Consider the following 24,799-nt stretch of genomic DNA (forward strand, 5'->3'; position numbering starts at 1 on the left):
TGCAATAATAATATAATAAAATACATTAAGGTTCAAATTTATAATTATAATAAAATACATCCTTAAAAAATATAATATCAAAATACATAATATATATATATATATATATATAAGTAAATATATATGGGCCTGGTTCTTTATACCTTGGTCCCGGCCCGACCCGATTTGAGCCTTAAGGATGAAAACCAGCTCCGTCTCGCAGTTTCGATTTTTCGGGAAAAAACCACCCGTTAAGAGCAGTGCACTACAGTTTTTGGGATGTGCGGGGTAAATTGACATGTCTAATTATTACATGCCACTATTATAATATTTAATAGATAATTCATATTAAAGAAAAAACAAAAAAGGAAGAAGATATTATAAGTAAATGTCTTATATATAAAATAAAAATAGAGATCAAGAATAAAGAGTTATGTTGAAGGATCTTTGAAGTTTTTACTCTTTTATCTTAAAAAATACTTTTTATAATGGAAAATATACTTTTTATTTTAAAGATTACCTTTAGATATGTTCTTACAGTTGAACTAGACTAGTTTATGATAGTAATTATAGTTAGAAAAAAACTTTTTGAAATGAGGCAAGATTGGTTTTAAATAAGATTCAAAATTTCGATATCAATAAAAATATCGAAAGTTCAAAATATGAAAATTTTCATGAAAATATCAAAAAATATCGAATATCGATAAAAATTCATAAAAAAATGATGGAAATCTATTTTAAAAAATAGAAATTTTTGTTAAAATTTTATCATTAGCTTATTTAAACAATCAATTATCAAATTGTTTATAAAAGTTACAAAAATATTGGATAGAATTATATTTTTCTTAATCAATTTAATTTATAGTAAGTGATAACGATCATAAACAAACTATTATTGATAAAAATATGCCCAAAAAAAATATTTATATATATATATTTGATAAATTATTTATTTTACAATTACATTATAATTTATAAATATCATCTCAATATTCATAAAAATCTTAGATAATTGAAACTTATTAATATCTTTCTAACTTTTATTTTGAAATGTGAAATGTGAAAAATAATTATTAAAAGATGGATCTTCTTTATAAATTTTCATGTAATTATTAATATGTCGACCATAAGGATCTTGTTTAAATATAGTTAAATTTTCACTTTGTTTTAAGTACTTAAAAAACAATTAAAATGTTAAAAAAAAAAACTATCACTAAAGTTAATTTGGTAAAATAATTTACTAAGTAGCAATAATATTTTTGAATTTTTTATAAAAAAATTCATAGATAGTTTCAAAAATTCCATGGAAATTTCGATGGATATAATGGATTTTTTAACCAAATTATTAAAGATTTGATATAGATATTTTGACGAAAATTTCCATTGAAATTTTGGCAAAATTTTAAAAATTTCAATGGATATTATGAAAATTCTACTTGTTTCCATTTAGAATCTAAATTTTATTTCGACTTTTTAAAAACATGAAAATTTCAAAAAAATATCGAATATTTTAAACCTTGGTTTTAAAGAGGAATCCAAGTGTTTTGGTTGTTGGTTATTGAATTGATTGAATTTTGTAGCTTGCAATTGAAAACAAATATGTAGCTAATGAGCTGCTTCTTCAAATTGATGGGTTTTAATAATTTTTTAAGTGTTTTTCAAACTTAAAATGAACCAAAAAGCTTAATTTCATTTCATTACTTTGAGAATTTTGAAGGGTTTTGTATTTGTTTTACTATGGAGATTTATTTGGTTGATTGAAGCTCTTACCTTTAATAGTTCAGGTTAATAGTCAGCTTCTACAACCTCCCAAAAATCAAAAGCTTGAAGATAAACTTTCATTTGTGTAGACCAATCTAGATAATTTTCTCCATTGAAGATTGGTGTTGAAGGTGCTGAAAAATGAGAAGATGTCATTGAAACAAATTGGTGTTCTTCCGTTTCTTATTCACAAACTTACTTTACAAAGAATTGAAATAAGGTTTTGATACCAATTTGAAGTGAGGCAAGGTTGGTTCTAAAGAGGAATTGAAGTATTTTGGTTGTTGGTGATTGAATTGGTTGAAGTTTTTGACTCACGGTTTTAAAAACAAGTATACAGCCTACTTCCTCAATTTTATGGGTTTTAGTCTTTTGCTTAAGTGTTTTTCAAACTCAAAATGAACCAAAAAGATTAATTTTCTTTCAATACTTTGTGAAAATATTACAATAAAAAACTAGTGTGAATATAAGATTGAAAATTGTCCACAAAAAATTAGGAGCAAGTGCTTCACTTTGAAGCATTTGGTAATAGGAATGCAAGGTCATCATGTATGGTCCAATGTTTCTTGCTATCTGCCTTTCTCTCATAGCTTACTCAAGGTAAAGTAGCTCATCCCTTTCTTGACACATGTTACTTGTCCCATTGGTTGAATTTGAGCTTGCCATGTCATTAAGCTTTTCCAAGTAGGCCAAGCTTCTCAACTAGCTTAAACAGCTCCCTTAAACCATTTTCTAAACTGGCTTTTAAGCATAATTATGACATTTGGTGTTTTTAATCCTACTTAAAAACCCTAAAAAAAAAGTTTAAAATCTAAACAAATAAGCATGAAAAACACAAAATACATGCCCTCAGCTTTGAATCACTTAGCCTCGGGTTTACCTCAAAGTATTGCCACATTGCCACATTCTCTAACACTTTTGTCAAACATATTGATACGTTATAAGTGTTTCTTCTATTATATTGTAGAGTTTAGGGCTAATTACATTTTAATTTGTTACAATTTGGTGCTTTTTTGAATTTTAACTAACAGAGCTTAATAGTCTTACTACACTTTACACTCTAGCTTTCTTTGATATTGTTAGATCGCTCTGGATGCTTCAAAAGGACCTTAGCCTATTATCTAGCTTCCTCAACTTGAGTGGATTTGATTTTGAACCTTTATAGTAATTATAGTTATTCCTTTTTTTTCTTTTCCTTCTTTCTCAGCAACTAGATGTGGGAAAGCCTACTTTCTTCTATCTAATAATTTAAATTATATCAAATGTTAATTTAGAATATATTAAAATGTAAAATCTTAAACTAGATCTAAAAATCTGCATTTTTAGTATCTTGTAGTTTGAAATTTGAAATAGTTTAATAACATTTATGTGACATGGACCATCTTTTCTTTTAAAAAAATCAAGGGTACCAAAATAAAAAATTTTAAAAATAGTTTCAATATTTTGCACTTTAATATCGTTTATTTCGTAAATTAATACAATTTTAATATAATCATGTAAGATGACATTTAAATCCTGTAGTTAAAAGTCAAATAAAATCCAAATTTAATAAATTAAAAGATCGAGGATCTAAATTACTGAATCAAAAAGTTAAAAACCTAAATTCTTATATTCTAAAAGTTGAAGGTACCAAAGTATCCCTAGAGTTTATTTGTTGTTTACAAAATATGAGGGGTTATTAAAAATTATTTGATAGTTGTAGGACGTTTAATGTAGTTTTGCTTTTAATTTACAAAGTAAACATAATGATAGAGGAAAGCAACCAAAAGCTATTAACGATTTTAATTATTCGCAAGTTGTATTAAATCCTTTTATTTTGTTTTCCAATAAAATAGAATTTTCTCTATGGAATGAATTTTAAAACAAGGTTACATTATCTTTAGAAAGAGCAAATTTTAAAATGCGTCCCCATGATTTGCACTTTTTGCATTTATAATATTTCTTTGTTTCTAGAAAATATGAAGGCCTGTTTGATATTATTTTGCAAAGAGGTTATTTATTTTACAAATTAAAAAACAATAAAAAAAAATGTCTTTAGCAATTGTTTTTGAAACATAGAATCTGCAAAAAGTTGTGACATTTTTATAAAATATAGATAAATTTAGAATACATCTCAAAAATGTTTTACATGTATCTAGAAAGTTTTAAAAACTGAGATATTAAAGAGAGTAGATAATATTTATCTTTTTAAATTAAAAAATATTTATTTAATAGATATATACAACATATTAACACATATCAGATACAAACATGAATGATGTTTACCATTTTCAACAAGAAATATTTATATATATATATATATATATATAATATTTAAACATTATCGAACATGATTTTACCATTTTATTTTCCATAAAATATTTTTAAATATATTTTTGGATTTTTTTTTAATTCTAAAAGTACAAAATCGAATTTGTCATTTTCATTCTATAAAATTATAAAATTTGTTTTAGAAAATATCACTGAATAAACTCTAATTCCTCTCTCTCACATTCTACTTTTAGTTTAGTTTAGTATTTATTTATTTATTTTTAATCAGAACTTTGGGAAGAAGAGATTCCCAATCATATTGAAGTTTAAGCAAATGTATTTTAAGTGGTTTTATCATTAGATTAGTTTAACAATATTAATTGTTCATCAACCTATGATATATATGTATATATATATATATATATTATAACAGAATGACAATTTTGACCTTTATTTAATGACATAATCATTTGGTATGGTCATAAATTTATCATCATTTTCATTAGATAAAGGTAATTTTATTATTGAAAGTATATTCTTATTTATTTATTTTTTAATTTTTAGAAATAGACCGCTTAATGGTGACTCTGTCAGAATTTTTACACGACTAGTTGTTCACTGGGATTAAATTGAACCAAAATTGAAATGTAGGAGAGATAAATTATAATTTTAAAAACATAATATTTCTTTGGGTCCATATATAAAAATGCAACCCTTAAATGGGTGTATAAGTATTAGGATTCTCAAGTGTAATTTTAAAGGTACTAAAGTTCAGATTAAGTTTTCAAAATTTTGAAATGATTTGTTCAAGTTTAGCTTAGTTTGACTTGTCATAATACAAAAATCTAAAAATTTGAATTTTTTTAATCTATTATTTTTTTTAGTAAAATGTTTATAAAATCAAAATACAAAAAAAAAAAAAAATAAATTTATGGATTATAACTATTTAATGTTTTTAAATTAATAATATAATATTTTGTGTAAAAACGTTTAAATAACAAATTAGATTTAGTCACGAGTTTCATTGTTGTTTAAGATCGGCTTGCAAACTTTATTTTTTGTTAAAGATTGATGCATTTTTTTGACGGGTCAAACTTGAGAGAATTAAAACCAATTTGAGGTAAAACCAAATTTTGAACTGTTCAAATCTATTTGCAGCAGTGCTCTTAAAGTAATCTAGTGATTAATAATGGACATCGTGATAGTTTTATTAGGACGAGATTCAGTCAAACTTGGACTAGGGCTTGTAAATAGGCTTGAACGGCTCCAAATCAAATTGATTCACTTGGTTTAAGCTTGCATGAATTTGGTTCATGCAAAAAATAAGTCAATCTTGTATAGCAAATGAAGCTCGTATAATATGCATGCTGATAGTGAAATTTTAATAGTTTATGCGTAGTTTATGAATAGTTTTAAATTTGTAATTTTTTCCATATATAAATATTTTTTATTCATGTAAATATAGAGAAAACTCATAACACAAAAATATTATTTTTTATTTTAAAAAATTTATAAAAATATGTATTAATAATTTAACGGTGAAAACAAATTTGAAAAATAAAAAATTGAAAATTTTTAGACTTTTATCTTACAACAACATAGGATCGAGCTAAGCTTAAATTTTTTTTTAAACAAGCTGAGCCAATTTTGAGAAAAGGAATTTCAAAATTTTATAAGCTCCATTTGAGATTGATCACCATAAGATTATGTGAGACAAGTTTAAGAATTCTAATATTTGGTTCCAATTTGACTCATGTACATTTTTAATTTGGATCGTTTTCCAAAGAAAAATGGGTTTTTAGTAGATTGTTGTGATAGAGACAATATTGGAGTATTTTGTTAGGAAAATGAGTGTATCGTAAGGGGAAAAAAAAAAAAATGGTATAAAATAGAGATGACTATTTTGAAATTAACCTATCGTCCCTGCTGTATATGCACTCGGTCTATTTTATTTTATATCTTTACAAGTATCAAGTGATAATAATAATAATGATGATGATGATGAATTGTGGAACAGCTGCTTGTTTGAAGAAAGTCGCCAATAGGTGTTAAATAAAAAAAAAAAAAATGATGAGACTATAGATGTTGAGATAAAATAAAGTGGTCCGTAGATCATTTATTCTTATATAATATTTTCATAAAATTTGTTTGACGAGCACTAAAAATAGAATAAAAATATTAAAATATTAAACCATATCAATATTTTTTTATATTTTATATTAAAAATTTATAGAAAAATATAAAAATAGATAGTTAAAAAATTAATGGTATATTTGGTTTATGAAATAAACATATAAACAAAATTCATATTCCATATAAATTCATATTCCATATATATATACAAATATATATATATATATATTATACTTGATAAATTTTATATTTAATAGTAGCTATTCCATAGACATATGAATATATATATTTTTATTTGAAAAAATAATAATTTTTTTTAAAACATCAGAATTTTTAATTTTATATTTCAATTTGGATAAATTTTAAAGTATCATTATAACATTTAGAGTTAAATTGATTACCATATACTAAAAATATAAAAATAAATATAAAATTTAATTTTTATCAAATTTAAATTTTTTTAAAAAAATATTTATAAAAACTAAATTTCAATTTTAAATTATTATTTTTATCAAATAGATGAATAGAAATTATTATGTTTTTTTCATTACCTATTTCTATTTTTAAAAAGAATGGTTATCCTGTTAGTCTAAGTAAAATTTTATTTTATTTTATTTATTTATTTATTTATTTTTGTTTAAAGATGCCCATTTAGAATAAATTTATAATTATATCACAAAGACTACGCTAGTCAATGATGAAGTCAACTGATTCCCAGCTGGAATGAATTTAAAAAGAAACGCTAAACCATTCCCAGATGGAAACTCAGACACATCTACTTCTTTCTTGTTGTATTTTATTTACGTGTGTGGGGATTTAAACTCGGGGTCACTGCCCAAGGCCACTGGATTGTCTGTCTCTGCAGGACTAAACCAACCTCATTCACCTGCATATAGTGGTAATATTATGAACACTTATTATTATTTCTTGTTATTTTTATTGGGAATCTCTTGGCATGGTGATGGCCTGGTTTCAAGCGTTTTGGCCTCCCACTTAGTCCCGCTCTCACCACCATCACCACACAATCATATGGTAATCGTTCTTTCTCAGCTTTATTGTTTCTCATATCATTTTTTCCTTTCATTTTTTTTTTCTTTTTTAATCTTGACCGTCGACCATAATTTATTTTTTTGTTGAAGCAATTGTCAAAATATATTAGAATCCTTTGTTTTGAATTCCCCAGATATAAGTGAATAAGTTAGATATCTCCATGTTTTTGTAATATAGGGGATTAGAGGGAAAGACAATCCTTAGGAGGATTGATGGAATAAATTGTGGGTATTTCCATGTTCTTGTCAATTTGATTATTATTATTTTATTTATTTACAAATATTTACTATAGAAGCTCTGCCTTGACGTTGTGTGGTTCAAATTAGGATGAATGAAATGTCCACAAACACCAATTTCTAAAAAATAAATAAAGAAAATAAAAAATAAAATTTCTTAAGTATAGAAAATGTGTGGTTCAAATTTTTTCTAACATATTTTTCTGTTAATTGATTATTAGGACATAGAGATGAACAACACTGAAGGTCCACAAGATATTAATAAAGCATTCCAATTATTTGATGCTAACTTTTTCAGCAATACGAAGGTAAATTATTCAGGGAATATGGAAAATTGATAAATTTAATTGGATCATAAACCATGTCATATGTTAATTCTATAGTTTTACTACTTCCTTTCTATCTTAGAAGCAAGAGATTGTGAAGGGTACAAAAGAGTTCAATATCCCAATAATCAGAGCTAATAGGGAACTAGTTGCTTCCACTAATGGAGGTTTGCATTACCCATCAGTTTTGGTCTTCAATCCAGAGTGGGGCATTAATACTAATGGACAAGAACAAGGAGGCAAAAGATTCAAATATCCTTATTGTCTAAGCGGTGACATAAAAAGGCCACAAAATGAAGAAGATATTGCTTTCATGGATGTAAGTCTATAGCTACTTTCTATTACAATGGTACTGATAATATTCTCTATTGGAATTTCTTTGTCTCATAGATATATATCAATTTGATATCAGATTCTTGAACTTGGAGAACTTATTAGGACAAAGCAAATTACATCCACAGAGCTTACTCAAATCTTTCTGAGAAGATTAAAAAGGTAATTTTAAAACAGCCTTTTCAAAAACTTTCAGTGTTCTGTCTTCGAATTGAATGTTGAAGCCAGTATTCCAGTTTTCCCACCTTGTACTTGCAAGAGAAAGACTCAAACTAGAATAACAAATTAAGAGAGGGAATTTTCATGGTACGTGTTGTGTGGAATTGGACCAGACACTTTCCAACTTGAGATGGATTTTTTGTTTTCTTTTTTTTTTTTTTTTTATAATAAATTTATTTTGTCTATTTTTTCTGAAGTATAATTAAATTGGTCCTCTTTTCCCCTTATGGAAGGATTATATATTTTTATACTTGTTTGCAATTTGACTAAGTATAACATGTAGCAAAACTAAGTCGAAGAAAAAGATTCTCTAGGTTGGATTAGAAAGAAAAGCTGCCAAATGGCTTTCATTTATGGATTTATAGATTAATTTACATTATTCTGGATCAATTTATGGCATATCATTGCTACACCACGAAAAAGGCGTTAATCTGATTACTAGCTCAAAGTAGGCTGATTAACTCCATATGGAAATCTATATACTAGTCTGGTTTGTTGTATGTATTCCTCTCTTACAACGTATAAAGTCCACATATAGAGTAATTAGATATTTGTTGAGTAGAAATAATAATTTCTGTCTTATTTGGGGTGTATGTATCTTTGAACTACTTCAATGGGCATATATATTAATGATCAACAATGACTGGTACTACCAATCCAATCCACATCATCTTATAAAGATGTGGATGATTTTGTTTGCCATTCTTTCACTTGGTGAAATGGCTCATTAATCACCTTTTCTCCTTTACAATAATGTAATACAATGTGAAAACTTCTGCAGGTACAATCATGTTCTTGAGGCTGTGGTAACTTACACTGAAGAATTAGCGTACAAGCAAGCAAAAGAGGCTGATGATTTGCTAGAACAAGGAGTGTATTTGGGTAACATCTCTTTTTCCAGTTGTCTCTCAACATAATCACACATTGTTTAGGGTTAAAATTTTTTTCACTGGTGTGATGATTATTATTATTATTATTATTTTCATGATTCAAGAATTATGTACAATAACATTGTTTATTATATTTTTCTTTCAAAGGTCCTCTCCATGGGATTCCTTATGGATTGAAGGATATAATTTCAGTACCCCAATACAAAACAACATGGGGTGCAAAAACTTTTAAGGATCAAGTTATTGACATTGAAGCTTGGGTTTACAAGAGGTAGCTAGTAAATCAATGTACATTAATGTAATACACAAATATGGCTTCAATTAATTGCAATTTATGACTCTTCTCCATATATATATGTACGTAGGTTGAAATCTGCAGGTGCGGTTCTTGTTGCCAAGCTTGTTACTGGATCTCTAGCCTATGATGATATCTGGTTTGGTGGTAGGACTAGAAATCCATGGAACATTGAGGAATATTCCACAGGTTCATCAGCTGGACCTGCTGCATCCACTTCAGCAGGTACAAGGTTTTTTCCATTATGCTGCTCAATACAAAAGTCAACGATTTTACCATTTAGACTGTCGCCGACTAATCACATTCATGTTACAAGTCGAGATTGCAAAAATGCATCTTATTAAAATGAAACAGGATGCTTTTGTTATGTGACAGGTATGGTTCCATTTGCAATTGGATCAGAAACATCTGGTTCCATAACCTACCCTGCAGCTCGTTGTGGCGTCACGGCCTTGCGTCCAACTTTTGGCACGGTTGGTAGAACTGGTGTGATGAGCATATCAGAAAGCTTGGATAAGCTTGGCCCATTTTGTAGAAGTGCAATAGATTGTGCAATTATTTTGGACACAATTAGAGGAAAGGATCCAGATGATATTTCATCAAGAGACATTCCCTTTGATGATCCATTCTTAGTGGACATAAAAAATCTGACTGTTGGATATCTTGATGATGCTGCTATGGAGGTTGTCAATGTTCTTGTATCAAAGGGTGTTAATGTTGTTCCATTCAAACTAAACTATACAGTTGATTCTGTTCAAGGAATTCTCAATTTCACAATGGATGTGGACATGTTGGCGCATTTTGATAAGTGGCAGCGTTTAGGTGAGGATGATGAATATGAAGCTCAAGAGCAATGGCCAACCGAACTTGCCCGTGCACGCTTAATTCCGGCTGTGGACTATGTGCAGGTTCTCCTTCTCTGCTTTTCTATGGATTTTACTTTCTGGATGTCTGTGTATCTTTAAACTAACGTTTGTTATGCATCTACATGACAAAAAAGTACACATTATAGCATATGGTCTTACCAAATCTTGCATGCCAAATAATGTGACAATTAAACAACCAATGCGTACAAAAAGTGAACCAAATGCAAGGATGGACAGTTTTTGTCCCATCGTCCTTTGCTATCCTTTTTTAATAAGGTGACATTATATCTGTGGTGGGATGGGAAAATGGACCAGAAGATCTGAATCCACAAAATAATGTTACATCAGTTAAAAATGTGTAAATAAACAGAAAATAAAAAAAATAGTAGTTTTTTTCCATTTGAATTTCACCCTAAAGAAACTGGTTATTTATGGTGTTTGCAGGCACAAAGAGCAAGAGGAAAGTTAATTGGAGAAGTAAGAGAAAGATTGAGCGGTGTGGATGCAGTGATTGGAAATGCAACAGATTGGGAAAAAGTTTGTTTGGGAAATCTTGTGGGTATGCCTGTAATTGTCATTCCCACAGGATTTACTGATGTATCCAATGTTCCACCTTCCACCAATAGTACTAGACGAAGAACCACCGTTACCACTGGCATTTATGCTCCTCCTCAGCGAGATCACATTGTATTTTCTAAAACCCATCTACTATCCTATACTTACTTTTTTATCAGATATATATTTACGTTTTAATTACACTTAATTAAAGCTGATCTCTAATTAGTGCTTTTTTCTCTTTGCAGGCTTTGGCACTGGCAATTGCTTATCAGTCAGTCACTGATCACCATAAGCAGCGCCCACCTATTGATGATAATTGATCAATGACCATGTTTAGTAATCACTCATATCAATAAAGGCAAATATAAAATTTAAAAAATTACGATAATAATCATAAAAGTGAAATACTTAGTACATGAAATATTGAGACCAGTATATGTAACTCCATTTTTGTTAATTAACGGTGTACAATGAAGCAATCTGTCACAAGTGATGAATTTCGTTAGTGTGGAATGCAAATACCTGGTATTAACTACAAAATCTTTTAGTTATAACCCAACATAAATATTATGTCTAAATAATTCTTATATATTTATTTAGTTTTTAGACAAATGCTCAAACTAGTCCAGTCTCAACAAGTTTGGTTAGATTCAGTGGAAGATAGAAAAAAGAAAAAGTTTGGTAAAGATTATAAGACCAATACGCTGCAATTATGGATGGAAATTATTAAATGGTCAAAACTTATAGCTTTGTCAATGAAATAATGAGACCAATATATGTGACTCCATTTTTGTTAATTAACTGTATACAATGAAGCAATCTGTCACAAGTAATGAATTTCGTTAGTGTGGAATGCAAATGCCTGCTACTAACTTCGAAGTTTTTTAATTATAGACCAACATAAACACTGTCTAAATAGTTCTTATATATTTATTTAATATTTAGATAAATGCTCAAACTTGTACAGTCTCAACAAGTTTGGTAAGATTCAGTGGAAGATGGAAAAAGGAAAAAGTTTGGTAAGATTATAAGACCAATATACTCTGCAATTATGGATAGAAATTATTAAGTGGTCAAAACTTATAGCTTTCTTGTGTGGAGAATTAACATTATTTTGATTTTCCAAGTAATTCTTCTGGAGGAAACTGCATGGATTACAAGTATCAAGAACTATCAGCCAAGGCCTGTCCTTGTAATTTGGTCTAAACACCAAGTGAAGTAATAGAAATTATGCCTGAAAAACATTTCAACTCATTCATCAACTAACTTGCACTGGAAGTTATCGATGCCTCATATAAGTTCTAACCTCATAGATTTGACCTCAAGATAAAAAGGGCCAAAAATAAAAAAAATAAAAAATAAGGAAGTCAAACTTGTTACTAGAATTTTAAGGACTCTTCAATCTGAAGCCTCAAGCTTATGATTCATCAATACTCTACCAAAAAGCTTAATGGCTTGTTTTAAGAATCCTCCTTTTTCTTTATTAAAGTAAAACCTTCATTTTCATACAATTACGAATCAGGGAGACTAATTTTGTAGCTGAAACTTAAGTCCTCAACAATTTCTGATTTGTATGAGAGTCGAACGACCCAACTTCTTTTAATAAACCTATGATTTCCTCCATTTCCGTCGAATCTCCTCGTCCTTTTAAGTAATCCATACAGGCCTCCAGAGTGACGGGATTTGGCTTCCATCCTTTTCTACCAACTGACAATCCCTTCTTCAACATTTCAACTGCCTTAGGCATTTGCTTACTCTCTGCATACCCAGTTGCCAAGATATTCCATGTACTTGCATAAGGTCTTCTTCCTTCAGAAGCTTTCTTTGCAACTGATTCTGCCTTCTCAAAAAGACCCTTTCTGCAATAAGCAATAAGAAGCCTATTTAGCACCCTGAAATCATACATTGTGCATCGTGACTCCCACTCTTCAAAAATTTTCTCTGCCCCCTCGATATCATCCAGCTTTGCAAGAGATGAAATCATGCAGGCATATGGTTTGTCCATCAATCCATTTGATGGTTTATAAGTATTCCAAACTCTGTAAAGCTCCTCTTTTCGACCTGTACTAGCATAGAGAGAAAGAAGATATTCAAATGCTGCTTTTGTCCTTTCAGCAGGCATCACTTCCTCCATTTTCTGGAGCTTTACCAGAGCCTCCTCAGTTGACCCAACTTTTAGATATCCACTGGCTGCCAATGAATACACACTCCAGTCATTCGGAATGTGTGGATCAGCCTCCATCCTATTCAGGATTTTTTCTATCCCAGAAGTGTTTGATGCCGCAACATAGGCAGCCATTCGATTTCTTAAAGTATACTTGTCATAAGCTATTCCTTCCTTTTCCATCTCTTCCATCAATATGTCAATCTTCTCATGTTCTCCATTTTGGGAATAAAGGTTGATCAACATGTTGTAAGCAAAAGTTGACTTTGTCATACCCATCTTTCTCATTTCCTGCATAGTGGCTTCAGCTTTCTCAACAGCATTTTCTCGTACATAAGTACTAAGAAGAGCACCGTAGGCATTACATGTTTTCAACTTTTTTGAGATATTATTAAAATAATTTTCTGCCTTTTCTAGTCCATGAACTCTCTGAATCAATTCCAACCTAACGGCTGCATCACTTGGTGATAAATTAAAGTATCTACTATCAGTCATCCAATGAGATATCTGAATAACAAAACAAAGACAAAAAATAATTACAACCAGAAGTATAAAATGCACCCTAAGGGTTAGATTCAGTCTAGGGAAAAAACACCTAGCTCATATGGACACAACCAAAACATCACCCACCACAAGATGAGCAGGAGAGACAAGTTAACCATTCTGAAAGAGAAATGCATGAAAAAGTTTCCCCACTGTAATACGATGAATGCATATTATAAACTACTAAACAAGATAGAAGAGACAGATTCGATGCTATGCAAACATGAAAGCCACCAATTAATTGTCTCATTCTTAATTACGATGATAAGTGATATTTCCCCATGTTTACATAATCATATTGAATCAGAAACACATCTAACTAAAAAAATATTTGGAAATATTACAACGTATTGTGATCTCAATTCAATTGAGTTCCCTAAATGATGTGAATCAAAACAATTTAGAGAAGTTCACTTTGTCCTCATCTAGTTTCCTGAATGTCACCATTTCAATCATCGCAGCTATGATACATAAAACGAAAACCACCAACATTTGCCCGATTGGCATAAACATTGCACATTGCAGACACCCAATTGACATTACTTTTACTTGCAATTGACAAAGAAACAGAATATTGGAATGAAAAATAATTGGTCAACAGGAAAAAACCAAAAAAAAAAAATAAAGTAAAGCCCAAAGTCTAAAGCAAGGATAAATGTATTGAACCATAGATGGAAATGTTTCAATTATTAAATATCCACCCCTTCAACCATATCTAGCAAATTTGTGCCCATTTAAAATATCCACTCAAATTTTTATATAATTATATTCTTCAATATGCTGAAATAGCTCGAGGTTATTGACGCATATAAAATGAATTTGGTGGTGTCACAAAATGGTCGAAATCACAGGACACGTCGTTCACATATTTCAACAACATTTATTTAGTTTAGTTCCAATCTTATTTGATTCCTTCCCCGTGGAATATACTAAAATTTACAAACACATACACTAAATTCTAAAACCCAACCAATCCAGAAACTAAATGGGTCAAAAAAATCAGCAATAAAAAGTAATTTCCCAGTTGGTCAATCTGTCAAACAGTTGATATGGGAAGAGAGAAAATGGGAAACCTCAAGAGCGTGATTGTAGCGTCTGAAGTCCTTCATGATGTGGACGAGAGAACGGACTTGGTGTTCATCAAGAGGACGGCGCTCAGTGACCCATTGTTGAAGGACTGGTAGAACGGAGGCCTTTGGGTCTCTGATGATTTGGATGCGATGAAAGAGACTATCAGAGGAAGACGAAGACGAAGAAGAAGAAGAAGAAGAAGATGGGTTTTTGGTGGAGAAGCGAGAAGTTAAAACCCGAGAGTTGAAGTGATGGGTTTGAACCGGAAATGGGATTTTGTGCTTGCTCAAGCAGTTCAGCTTCATTGCTTCTCTACCCGCTCCCACTACAAAAAGACACAGACAAACACACTAACCCTCCTAATTTGTTGCACTGAAATAGACGTAAGGACCATATCCTTTTGGCTTCTGGGGATTTTTATTTTTATTTTTTAGTTTTAATATTGGATTCTTTTGAGATATTAATTTTAAAGAATAAGAATATTAGGCTTTTGATATAATCATGATAATAATGACAATTATCGAATCAAAATTAGACCTGGCAATTTGGATCATGACACGGCGATACGATTCGAAAACGATACGGAATAAATAGGTTTGGGTTTATTATAAATGGGTTCGGATCATAATCGGGTTAACCCGTTTAACACGATTATTAATCGTGTCATTTTCGGGTTGACCTGTTTAACTCGAAATTGACCCGTTACGACCCATTTATTAAACGTGTCAGTTTCAACCCGACACGATTATATACCTATTACAACCCAAATTTAATTTTAAATTAATATTTTATCACTAATATAATATTTAATAACTAAAAAATATTATAAATTAAAAATTTTATAAAAATAATTTTCTATTACTAATTTTTTAAAAACAAAAAATACATCTTTAATAAAACAAAAACATAAAAATAAAAATAAAATAAAATTTTTTTTTGGGTTAATAGATTAATTTTCGGGTTAACGGATTAATAGGTTAGTTTTCGGGTTAATAGGTCAATTTCAGGTTAACGGGTTAATAGGTCAACACGACCCGTTAAAATAATCGTGTTAAACGGGTCGTGTCGTGTTGACCTGTTTATTAACAGATCAGGTTAGTGTTTTAGGTACCTGACATGATTAATAAGCGGATCGTGTTCGGGTTAGGTATTTTTGACACGGTTATTAAACGGGTTGACACGAACACGACCCACCAACCCGAATTGCCAGATATAATCAAAATAATAATAATAATAATGACAATTATTTTACTTTCTTGCCATTAGCTTTTCTAAACTTATATGCAAATTATTTATCTTCTCTTTTCACCAATTTTTTTTTTCCTTAAAAAGAAAATGAAATTGTAAACCAAATAGAATGGTTATAATACACAAGTGATTGACTTGAGCTTAAGCCCTTTTCTTTCTTAGCTTTCGTTCATAATTTTCCCTTATCTTTTGAGTGGAAAATTATGGATTAACTCTTAATTTTAACTAAAAGGCCAATAATTTTATTACTAGACTGTCTCTATCTATCATAATATTTAGGTTTCAATCAGCCCTTACATCATTGAACCAATTCCATCTTTAAATAATAAGTTGATGCTATAAATTAATCGCTTACTACAAATGATGAATAATGAATTAAGGTCATAATATACAATCAAATTATTTTATATATGTCTCCTTCAAATGCCCACAATTCTTTTTTTCTCTTTACAAGATCACTCAAATTTGAAAGCTTCTTTGATTTAATTTTTAACTAACTTCCTATAATTTTCCTTACTTTTGAATTTTTTTTTAATATAGAAAATTTATAAAAAGCAAAGCTTATTTTATTTTATTTTTATTTTTCTCTTCTACTAATAAGGAAATCCTTAGTTTTGCTAATTACATGATGGTTATGCGACCAATATTAAGGGTTGCCACATCTACTTAGAACATTTTTAAATTTCAATCTAAGTAACAATTAGCCATGGATCTAATGACTAAATATAAGTCACATAAGCATTTCTAATAAAAACTAAATCAGGAAACCATACAAGAATTATCTTTGATATTAAATCATCATAATATTATAAGGAAATACTTCTGTAATTTCTGAAATTTCAAATGCATGTATGTAAAAATTATAAAACAGAGAGAAGTTTATTGTACAATTTTCATTTTTCTTTTTCAATGAAATGTGATTTTATGATATATAAAGTGTAAAGGCAGTAATAGTTTGAAATAAGGCCTAACTCTGAAATGGGTGCCTTATATATATATATATATATATATATAATATAATATATATATACATCGATATTGAAAATATTGCATATATTAATGCGATTTTTTATTTCAAAAAAAAAAGAAAAGAAAAGAAAAGAAAAGAAAAGAAAAGAAATGGAGAATAAACTAGCTATACCAGAAAATCAACACCACAATCTTATTAATTAGGAGATAAATATAATATATGTCTTGTTTGCTTCAAAGATGCACTTGATATTATCATTTGCATTATTGCACTTTATTAACTAGTAAATTTTATTGAAGTACATGTGAAATTGCCTAAAACAGACATTACTGTTGACTAAATTACACCACTGTCAAGTTCAAAGTCATTTCCTGTGGGATCTGGAGCTGAAGGTGGCACAGGCCCTTTTACAAGTATACTTGGATTTGTAAAGCTCATCTCCACCAAATTTGTCACACCAAATTCTGAGCTTGAGAATCCGAACTTGCAATGAGAATAAACATGATTATTGCCATTTGAAAGTGAAAAAACTTACTTATTTTTCACTAATTTCTTTTCTATTATACTATTGTATTATGTGTCTTTGCAACTGTCGATTCATTAGAAGCATGCCTATATGTATTATATACAGTTGTTTGAGATTAACTAAAATTTAAAAAACCCAAAAATAATAATATGCCTTAAAACTCGGGGAACCAATTTATATAGAAATGAAAGAGATGATCTATATGGTTTAGAATATAAATTATTATTTACTTTTTTTAGTAGATAACAATATAGTGTTTCAGTACAAGTATAGTATATATGTAAATAATATATTTAATATATGTAAATAATATATCCAAGGTGTACCATAAATTTAGCTCATAAATAAATATACACGTAATATAATTCTGCAATATATCTAATTTAGTAATGTTTTTAGCTTTCCAGCAAATCTAAAACTGTATGTAATGTATATGTATAGTATGCATATGAAAGCAATTTTTTTCTTTGTCCTTTTTTTTTTTTAATACTATTTTGAGGTGAAATTTGAACTCTTTAAGAACTTTTATTAAATAATAATAATAATAACAATAATAATAATAATAATAATAATAATAATAATTATTATTATTATTATTATTGTTATTATTATCAAAAGTGGAGGGTTGAGTTTTTAAAACATTAAAGATATAGATGGGAGGGGCAAATTTTATTAGGTCAACTTTATTTGTGGAGCCTTAAAACTTTTTGTCAGATGAAATAATAACTTTGCTATCCTGGTATTATATATATATATATATATATATATTATTTTATTATAGATACTTACAAATTTAATTTACAAGTGTCCCATTTAAATAATATAATAATATATTATTTGATGTATATTCAGAGAAACTATATATTTACACACATATATATATATATATATATATATTTAAAATAAAATATGGTAATTTATGAAAGGTGGAAATCAGCACTCTTACAAGAGGCGAGCCACTCGAGACCTTTCTTCGTCCATGTATAATTTCACCACCTAAAGTTCAGGTGAAACACCACCACCACCACCACCACCACCACCACCACCACCAACAACAAAAATAATAATAATAATAAATAAAAAAATTAAGAGAGGGATAAGCCTTTATCTCTTTTAGGTTTGGACAACTTCTAATTTGGTATTTATTCAAACCAGAAAAAGTACAAAAAGATGATTTAGTAATTTTAACATTTAGTACAAAACATCAAATGCCCATAATTTAGACTGCATGGAACCCCTATGATCCTGTTTTCTTTCTTTTCTTTTAAACGCATGTCAATTTTGTGATCTTTGCAAATTTCTATTGTCGTCAATATTTTCCAACTCTAGAAATTTTTTATGCCTATAACTTTTCTTTTTCTTCGTCACCCCCTGAATTTTAATTACCAAATATAGTACCAAAAAAAAAAAAAAAAACCAAAGGTTCAGAATCTTTGGGACAACAGCCTTTTTTTTTTTTGGGAAAAAAAATTACTTCATTGACAAAGGAAGAATACAAGAACAAAGAATTAGGCGCATTTCATTTTCTGAAATAATAATAATAATATGCTGCTGCATATGATATTCCATCCCTTTAATGATCCTATCTCACATAAAGCAAAACTTCAATCCTGTCCTCCATGCAGGTATTTTTCGGTTGCTAAAGAGATTATCCAAATAGAATAACAATTATAAAGCAAAATAATAATAATAATAATAATAATAAATAAATAAATAAAAATCTGAAAAACTGATAAACAATGCTGAAAAATCAATCTACCATCAGCCACCAATTCACAAATTCATTCATATTGCTAAGGTATGTCAGCAATGTACATTAGACATAAGAACAGGATTCTATACACCTGTGTTAGTAACAGGTTATATACAATGTGTCATCGAGGAGATAATCATCATTTACCCACAAAAGCTAACTGGCTTATTGCTCCATTTCTTCTAAGATTTACTCTTTATCATTTTATGAGCATGATGCCACATGTAAAACAACGTTACTTGTTGAAGAGTAAAATTTACAATGCCAGATTGAAATCCAGATCCATTCCATCCTGATGAGCATCCTCAAAGTCGATTCTATACATGAGCTCCGTAGAAATGTAGCAACTTCAGCGGTTTCACTTTTTCCTATGATCAAACAAAGTCAAATTTTTAACCATTATTTTTCATTTAAAATGAAGCCTTATGTAGAAGTCAAGTAAAAACCTGAATTGCTTCCTTGGATTGCGATGGAAAATGGAACCCTGTCGAGCAATTTTGCAAAACTTCAGGATTCTTCATCCAAGCTCTACGTGCATCACTCACTTTAATTTTATACTTGAACATCTGATGATCAAAGGAAAGCCACGATGAATAGAAAATTAAATCTCCTAAATGTATGTCCCCATATTCAATTTCTCCTATCGCTTTTACCAAGTCACACGAAGTTCCAACAAAAGACTGATGAGGCATGGAAGGAACTTTTAATTTCTTGGTCTCTGAATCATAAAACTTCTTTGATATTTTCATTCAGCTAGGAAAGATATAAATGAAAATAACAAGTAAAAAAAAACAGAAGATTCTTTCCATATGTTAATTTGTAATTGCAGTTTTTTCCTGAAACTTATAATCCATAATATTGAACAGGAAAAGATCCTGCAAACTACAAACCTTAGAAAGAGGAACAGTTGGTTTCTCCAGCTCATCTCCTTCAACAATCATACCAGTGCCCTGGCACTCTGGACATATCACAGAATAAATTGGTGTCCTCAATCCTTGCATCTCACTATCTTTTTGCACTTCATTCCCCTTAGCTACAGTTTTTCTCCGAGATCGCCGTTTCACTGTAGGAGCTTCTGGCTGATTTGTGAGTATTTCAACCTCACATAGAAGTATCCAGTGTATAAGGCAGGAAGTGTGAAATACATGAAAAGCCTGCACATCAAATATTACAAAATGATGCCAATTTATGGGTTTAGAGAGACATATACTCTAATAAAATGATGCTTAACCAAATGCATACATGACTAATTTTTTATTTTATTATTATTATTATTATTATTATGATTATTATTATTTTTCTTCAAAGGACAGTTACAGAAAAAATTCAAGTTATTGAGGGATTCTTACCCCATTCACATTTCGACTGCTGCATGCAAGTCTACCAGTCTTCAAATTCAATAATGTAGCTACATCTTTCCCAGGAAGCATTTTGTGTTGACAGATATCACACATTCTTTCTGCAGCTATACGCTGTTTCCGTCTCAACTCTCGCCTTATAGCCTTGTTTGATATAAATCGTGTATGAAGAAGCTGATCATCATATTGGTCAAATGTCAGTCTTGATGTGGCACCAGTTGATGCTGAAGAATCTTCCCCACAAGAATCATATTGATTACTCAGACAGCCACTTGCATCCTCAGGATCAGAAAATGATTTCTTTTTTTTCCTAGTAGTGCCTTCACCACTCTCTAGTTCTGCTGCAGGACTATAAGAGAGTAATGACCTCACATCATCAAGAAAGCCTTTTCTACCTAAATTGACATCATAATTAAAGGTCACAACTGCAAAATCATGCTCTGCAACCTTGAAGATATCCTCATCGTCAAAAGCTATCTTCCCTAACCACTCACACCATATTCTAATTATACCATTCACCACATCATCCTTCTCGGAGAATCTTGCAGCAACCTGTCCATACCCCACTTCCCTTGCTTCTACTGTAGCAATTTCATCCCTAACCCGAACACCAGGAATCAATAATACAAAATCTTCTCCATTTTCAGTCATATTCTCCGCAGGGGAACAAAATTTGTCATCTGAATGGAACCCTGCAGAATCTAAATCCCCGCTATGCCCATACTCATCAACCTCAAGATGACCATTGCCATTAGACTTTGGATTTTCATCATATTTAACAATAGCAAGATTGTTGTAATTGTCATCTGAGTCCAACAACTTATTTTGCTCAGCACTTGAAGCCACTATCTGTTTTTCATCCTCTGTTGAATTACTAAAGAAAAGGACACCATCATTGAAAGGCCATGGATTTGGTCCCAAGAGAGTAACCTTGGCAGTAGATAACCTACCATTATGAAGATTACCTTTCAAGTGATCAAACAACACTGAATCACTGTAACATGGTGCCAGACACAAGGTACAGAAGAAAATGAACTTTTTCCCCTCTTCTCGAAGCTCAACGTAGGTGTGCCCCTGTGACCTCACATTTCTGAGAATTATTCTTGCTGCTTGCTCTTTGAGACTGCAAGCACTAGTTTTCGGAAACGCTAAGGCACTACTAGTTTTCGGAAACGCTAAGGCACTACTTCTTGGAAATCCTAACTCCCCCTTTCCAGCCATTAAAATTTTCACACCAAAAGAATTTCAGATTCAGATTCAATTCCAATTTCAAATTCCCAATCAATCCATGTACATATCATAAGCCACAAAGCTTTCAAGAACCATGAAAACCACTACTACTTCGGAAAAAAAAAAGGTCAAATTTTACAACAAACTTTGGAAATTCTCCTAGAAACCCTACAAACTCAAATCATTATCTCCATGCATAACGATTATAACAGAACTCCTGAAAATCACCCACATGTGTAACCTAATCGTACCAAATCCAACTGTAAAACCCTACTTGTTCCTTATAGTGAATTCCAGGGGGAATCTTTGTCAGGTCAAAAACAGAGTAAAATGATAAAACCAAAAAGAAAAAAAAAAAAAATGCTAGAAATGAGCTTAAGAAGCCCTAAATTTACATATTCGTTGCGTACTCAGTATAGGATTCTTCGGAAACCGCGGAGTTCGTCCATCCTGAAGAATCACGGTACGAGCCACGAAGAGACGAGTATAAGAGCAAGAAGCCTTCATATCCATCTCCATCTCCATTTCCTCAAGAAGAATTAAGGAAGTGGCAGAGCCGTTTGGAGGAAAAGAAAACAAGAAAGAAAATCAGAGAGAAAAGAGAAAAAAACAAAAACGAAAAACAACCACCAAGTTCACGGAAAACTAACACCCCCCCAATTTTTTTCTGAAAACTCTGTCGGGGAATTTCGATCTTGGGTTATTGAATTTTAGGAAAAAGGTTAAGCACGAATTAATCGCGTGCTTTCGATGAATTCGGTGATATAATGTTGCAAGGAATATGATATTTAAATGACGTGGCTTATTATAGACCGTTCGATTTAATATGCAATGATGGGTAGTAATGGTGAACGGTTGAAAAGTGAGTTGGAGTATAGAAATTAGAGGTGTGGGGGTAGGAGATAAAAGAGTAGATTCGAATTTTAGACCAAGAGGATCCGTTGGAACAGGAGGGATCGGGATAAGGCTTCGTGTTAGATGAGGAGGCCAAGGCCAAGGGAGGTGGCATATGTCAACGTTTCGACTTGTTTATTACGTAAATCAGTTGCCAAAATGCCAAACTGCCCTTTCCACAATTGGGTTTTTATTTTTATTTTTTCTTCTCTCTGCTCAAATAATATATGTGACATATGCAATGTATTTAGTGTCAGTTTTTTATAATTGGTAAAAATATAATTTTAGTTTATAAAGTTTTCTATAATAAAATTTTTAAAAAATTTTTTTATTAAAAAACTAATGAGTATTTAATTGTTTTTGAGTTCCATGTAAATTAAAACAAAAAAGCTTTTGTAAAAAAATTTTAAAATTTGAGCTTTTTTAAAAGAACTTAAAAAATTATTTTTTTATTATCAAATATTTGTTAACTCTTATATATGCTCATTTTTTAATAAAAAACTTTTAAATTTTAAGTAGAACTTTTATCTAAAAGAAAAAAACTTTGCCAAATAAATACTTAGTTAGGAAATTTAGGTCTAGTTTAATAATAATTTTGAAAGTTCTAAAATCAACTATAAAAGAATTTTAGACTATTTAGGTGTCCATAAAAGTATAGTGAAATTTATTGTTTAAAAATTTTGATGTTACACAACAGATTTTAAATTAGATTTTAAAAATTTTATTCTTTATAATCAGGATCGATTTAAATCTCTAAAATACGTTTCATTAATTAATTTAAGGCCACTTATATTTATCTTTTATCCTATTAAACAATAATACTCAAATTAAAATTTTCAAAATAGAAACTCAAATAAAAATTCTAATATGAATCAGCAAAGAATGGAGGATCGGAAAATGGGGCAAACTTTACTATTTGTATCTAACGGAGAATGGAGGATCGGAGACATGTTAGGCAAGTCGGATTGGTGAAGTAAACAAAGCTAAAAAGAAAATCTGGTTATGACATTGTAGATTAGGACATTTATTTTTTGGATATCTTAAGAAATTGCAACCACATTTGTTTTTGGATGTAACTGATTCATATTTTAAGTGTAAGTTTGTGAATTGGCTAAAAGCCATTAGATTTTGTATTTACCAGGTTTTAATAAATGTTTTGATAGTTTTGATATTTGGTGTAACACCCCGTCCCAAATCGCACCGGAATCCGTGCACGTTGACCGAGGTTGACTGTTGACCGTTGATCGAAGGGGTCAAAAGTTGACTTTTTGGCCCGGTTGGAATTTCGAGTTGACCAGGGTACCGTGGCGAAGTGCACGATGCCACGAGTTAGTAGACTGGTAGCACGTCGAAAACGGAGCTACGGTTTGAAAGTTATGAGCGAAACAAGTTGCGGTCCAAACTGTCCAAGGGGTGCCGGAGTTGACTTTTGGTTTATGGGGAAATGAGCTTTGACTCCTGCATGGTTGTGAAGTGCTCGTCGATGCGAGTTCACAGACTAGCGGCACACTCAAAACGGACATCCGGTTAAAAAGTTATGGACGTTTGAAGTTTACCGGATACTGTAATATTTTAATGTTTTTGGGTCGGTGAACAGTGAAACACCATGTGTCAGCTTCTGATTGGTCCACTTGGCATGAACAGTGTCACACGGGTTTTTATTTGATAAAATTCTCGGGGAAGAGAGAGAAAGAGAGAGAAAGAGAGAGAGAGAGACCGCCGGCCACCGGAATTTTTCCACTGTTCCGGCCGAGTTACTGTGCACGCGCCGGTCAGCAAGTTTCCCCTCCCCATTTCCGGCAAAACCTCCAAGTTTCACGGCGAACGGCCGTCGGACGCGCCCGGATCGGACCTCCGAAGATCGGCGGCGAGTTTTACCCCTCCACCGCCGGCCACCGCAAATCGACCCACTTCCGGCCATTTTCCGGCCACACGCACCATACACCCTTGATCCTCTCCTCAAGTCCGGCCAACCCACCAAAAATCACGGCCATCAGACCACCGACGCGCCGGGATCGGAGCGTTTTCCGGCGAGGGGCCGAAAATCTTCAAACGGTGATTTCTCCGCCGTCCGGCCTCCGTTTTGCTCACCGTCGGTCCCGTTGGGTTGCTCTCCTCAAGATCTACAAGTCTGCAAAATTTCACG

At 30.8% G+C, this 24,799-nt stretch overlaps 3 protein-coding genes across 5 annotated transcripts; 1 reads left to right on the forward strand and 2 right to left on the reverse strand.

Annotated features, from left to right (window-relative positions):
- Positions 1–6,830: 6,830 nt before the first annotated feature.
- LOC107417296 (uncharacterized) lies at positions 6,831–11,353 on the forward strand. 3 transcript variants are annotated; one of them, XM_025072516.3, is made up of 10 exons: positions 6,831–7,155; positions 7,631–7,717; positions 7,818–8,054; positions 8,148–8,230; positions 9,069–9,169; positions 9,325–9,448; positions 9,543–9,697; positions 9,827–10,380; positions 10,783–11,025; positions 11,142–11,353. In XM_025072516.3, exons 1-10 carry the CDS (start codon positions 6,847–6,849, stop codon positions 11,214–11,216), a joined length of 1,968 nt encoding a protein of 655 aa, XP_024928284.3. In that variant the 5' UTR covers positions 6,831–6,846; the 3' UTR covers positions 11,217–11,353. The 3 variants fall into 3 exon arrangements, with proteins under 3 accessions (XP_024928284.3, XP_015881399.4, XP_048327080.2); XM_016025913.4 differs by having other exon boundaries at positions 6,832–7,155; positions 9,848–10,380; XM_048471123.2 differs by having other exon boundaries at positions 6,910–7,021.
- A 902-nt stretch (positions 11,354–12,255) lies between these two features.
- LOC107417295 (pentatricopeptide repeat-containing protein At2g20710, mitochondrial) lies at positions 12,256–15,060 on the reverse strand. The gene is made up of 2 exons (XM_016025912.4): positions 14,677–15,060; positions 12,256–13,567 (listed from the first exon to the last, which is right to left on the reverse strand). The coding sequence occupies exons 1-2, from the start codon at positions 14,977–14,979 to the stop codon at positions 12,443–12,445; spliced, it is 1,428 nt and encodes a 475-aa protein (XP_015881398.2). The 5' UTR covers positions 14,980–15,060; the 3' UTR covers positions 12,256–12,442.
- Positions 15,061–19,181: 4,121 nt separating this feature from the next.
- Positions 19,182–22,638, reverse strand: LOC107417301 (uncharacterized). Its single transcript, XM_016025915.4, has 4 exons — positions 20,521–22,638; positions 20,062–20,325; positions 19,618–19,737; positions 19,182–19,539 (listed from the first exon to the last, which is right to left on the reverse strand). Exons 1-4 carry the CDS (start codon positions 21,748–21,750, stop codon positions 19,489–19,491), a joined length of 1,665 nt encoding a protein of 554 aa, XP_015881401.2. The 5' UTR covers positions 21,751–22,638; the 3' UTR covers positions 19,182–19,488.
- Positions 22,639–24,799: the final 2,161 nt, after the last annotated feature.

This window comes from Ziziphus jujuba, chromosome 4 (genome assembly GCF_031755915.1).
Source record: "Ziziphus jujuba cultivar Dongzao chromosome 4, ASM3175591v1".
Lineage (NCBI taxonomy): Eukaryota > Viridiplantae > Streptophyta > Magnoliopsida > Rosales > Rhamnaceae > Ziziphus > Ziziphus jujuba.